The 2,717-nt window shown below is 62.1% G+C and overlaps 2 protein-coding genes across 2 annotated transcripts in view; both read right to left on the minus strand.

Moving 5' to 3' along the window:
• The window catches only part of ANKLE1 (ankyrin repeat and LEM domain containing 1), a 5,722-nt gene extending 5,644 nt beyond the window's left edge, over positions 1–78 (minus strand). The window contains exon 1 of the mRNA XM_014962113.1: positions 13–78. Coding sequence (XP_014817599.1) covers positions 13–78 — 66 coding nt within the window. The remainder of the gene's footprint in view (positions 1–12) is intronic.
• A 1,229-nt stretch (positions 79–1,307) lies between these two features.
• Positions 1,308–2,717, minus strand: part of BABAM1 (BRISC and BRCA1 A complex member 1) — a 3,306-nt gene continuing 1,896 nt past the window's right edge. Inside the window, exons 5-7 of the mRNA XM_014962119.1 lie at positions 2,391–2,523; positions 1,720–1,806; positions 1,308–1,635 (exon numbers count right to left, since the gene is read on the minus strand). Of these exons, the coding sequence (XP_014817605.1) occupies positions 1,435–1,635; positions 1,720–1,806; positions 2,391–2,523 (421 nt within the window). The 3' untranslated portion in view covers positions 1,308–1,434. The remainder of the gene's footprint in view (positions 1,636–1,719; positions 1,807–2,390; positions 2,524–2,717) is intronic.

Genomic DNA, 2,717 nt, shown 5'->3' on the forward strand with positions numbered 1-2,717 from the left:
GTCCCCCCTTACGCCTCGCGCCGCCCCGCGCCGTTCATGCCGCCCCGCGCACGCGCGCCCCGTCCCGCCCCCGCCCATTCAAACCCCCCGCGCGCACGGTCCCGCCGCCGCTCATTGGCTGGGCGGGCGGCCAATAGGAAGCAGTCGGAGGGTAACCGCGGCGCCCTCCAGTGGCCGGCGCCGGTATCGCCCAGCGCTCCCAGTAAGGGCATCAGCTCCACCCAGCGATTCCCAGTAACCTGCGCCAGTGCTGCCAGTGCCCTGCACCAGCATCCCCCAGTGCCACCCAGTAACCTGCACCAGTTCCACCCAGAGCCTCCCAGTGACCCGCACTAGCTCCACCCAGCAATCTGCACCAGCTCCACCCAGTGCGTCCCAGTGACCTGCACCAGCTCCACCCAAAGCATCCCAGTAACCTGCACCAGTTCCACCCAGTGCCTCCCAGCAACTGCACCACTGCTCCCAGTAACCTGCACCAGCTCCACCCAGTGCCTCCCAGTAATTGCACCAGCTCCACCCAGCGTGCCCCAGTAACCTGCACCAGTTCACCCAGTGAGCCCCAGTAACCTGCACCAGTGCCCTGCAGGCATTCCACCCAGTGCCTCCGCAGCAACCGCACCAGTTCCACCCAGTGTCTCCCAGCAACTGCACCACTGCTCCCAGTAACTGCACCAGCTCCACCCAGCATGCCCCAGTAACCTGCACCAGTTCCACCCAGTGTCTCCCAGTAACCTGCACCAGTGCCCTGCACGTATTCTACCCAAAGCATCCCAGTAACTGCACCAACTCCACCCAGTGCCTCCCAGTAACTGCACCAGCTCCATCCAGTGTGCCCTTGTAACCTCCACCAGTGCTCCCAGTTCCCTGCACCAGCTCCATCCAGTGTGCCCCAGTAACCTGCACCAGTGCTCCCAGTTCCCTGCACCAGTTCCACCCAGTGCCTCCCAGTGCCCTGCACCAGTTCCACCCAGTGCCTCCCAGTAACTGCACCAGCTCCACCCAGTGTGCTCCAGTAACCTGCACCAGTGATCCCAGTGCCCTGCACCAGTTCCACCCAGTGCCTCCCAGTAACCTGCACCAGCTTCACCCAGTGCTTCCCAGTAACCTGCACCAGTTCACCCAGTTCCATGCACCAGTTCCACCCAGTGCCTCCTGGTAACTGCACCAGTTCACCCAGTGCTTCCCAGTAACCTGCACCAGTGCTCCCAGTTCCCTGCACCAGCTCCACCCAGTGGCCCCCACTCCCCGTGGGGCAGCAGCAGCCCCCCCAGCCCCGCCGCAGGACCCACAGCACCAGCACCACACGGTTCAGGGACACGCTTTTCTTTCCCCCCTCCCATGTCACACCGGCCACAACCCTTGTGGGCCATCTCCCCCCCCAGGAAAAAATCCTCCTTGTCCTGGTGTGTGTCCGTGTGTCCCCCCCCCGGGCTCTCAGACGGTGGCTTCCACCTCGGGGGGCTCATCGTCCCCCAGCAGCCCGTAGGCGGCGTGGGGCTGGAAGGGGCGCTGCAGGGGGTGGGCCAGCAGCTTGGCCATGCAGTTGTGCAGCTCCACGGCCGGCCCCGCCAGAGACACCTCGTACTTGTAGTTGGTGCCTTTGGTGTCCAGGCTGCTGAAGAAGGCGTACATCTCCTGGGGGGGGGGACATGAGGGGACAGGCAGAGTGGGGACGAGGTGACACGGCGCCAGGAAGGACACCCCCCGTCCCGTATTTACCTTCCAGCTCGTCTCGTCGTCCTTCTCCTCCACCCCGTTGTGGATATAAACCACGTCGAAGAAGAAGTAGGGACATTGCAGCATCTTCTGCAGGAGGAGAAGCAGGGAATGGTGTTGGGATGGACCCGGAGTCACCGAGCTCACCCCGGAGAGAGAGAATCCAGGGGGACAGAATCCCAGAATCACATGGGGTTGGAAGAAACCTCTGGAGATCATCTCCTCCAACCCCCTGCCAGAGCAGGTCCCACAGGAACGTGTCCAGGTGGGGTTTGAATGTCTCCAGAGAAGGAGACTCCACCACCTCTCTGGGCAGCCTCTTCCAGGGCTCTGCCACCCTCAAGGTGAAGAAGTTCCTCCTCATATTGAGGTGGAACTTCTTATGTTCAAGTTTGTGCCCATTTCCTCTTGTCCTGTCCCTGGGCCCCACTGAAAAAAGACTGGCCCCATCCTCCTGACGCCCACCTTTGAAGAATTTATAGATGTTCATCAGATCCCCCCTCAGCCTTCTCTTCTCCAGACTCAAAACCCCCAAGTCCCTCAGCCTTTCCTCAGCAGAGAGATGCTCCAGGCCCCTCATCATCTTCATAGCTCTTTACTGTCCCCTCTCTGTCCTTCTGGAACTGGGGAGCCCAGAACTGGTCCCAGTGCTCCAGATGGGGCCACCCACCCACCTTCATGTGCTCTGACATGGAGAACTGGGGCTGGCAGCCGGGGCGGCCGAACACCAGGATGGTCCTGACCACGTAGGGCGGTGGGATGGTCTGCACGTTCTCCGTCACCGGCAGCTCGATCTTCTGCTGGCTGCGGGGGGAGGACGGAGGGGGCTCAGGGGACAAACCCCCCACCAGGACTCAGGGGGGGGTCCCCACACCTCATTAAAACTTAATGACAGCGGGACAGCTCTGGGCTGGGGGAGCAGCACCCACCCCGGGGCTGTCGGGGTTAAAAATTCATGGTGTTTTTACAGCAAAGCAGGGAATTGGTAACCAGGGTGGGCA

This window comes from Calidris pugnax, unplaced genomic scaffold (genome assembly GCF_001431845.1).
Source record: "Calidris pugnax isolate Ruff unplaced genomic scaffold, ASM143184v1 scaffold896, whole genome shotgun sequence".
NCBI lineage: Eukaryota > Metazoa > Chordata > Aves > Charadriiformes > Scolopacidae > Calidris > Calidris pugnax.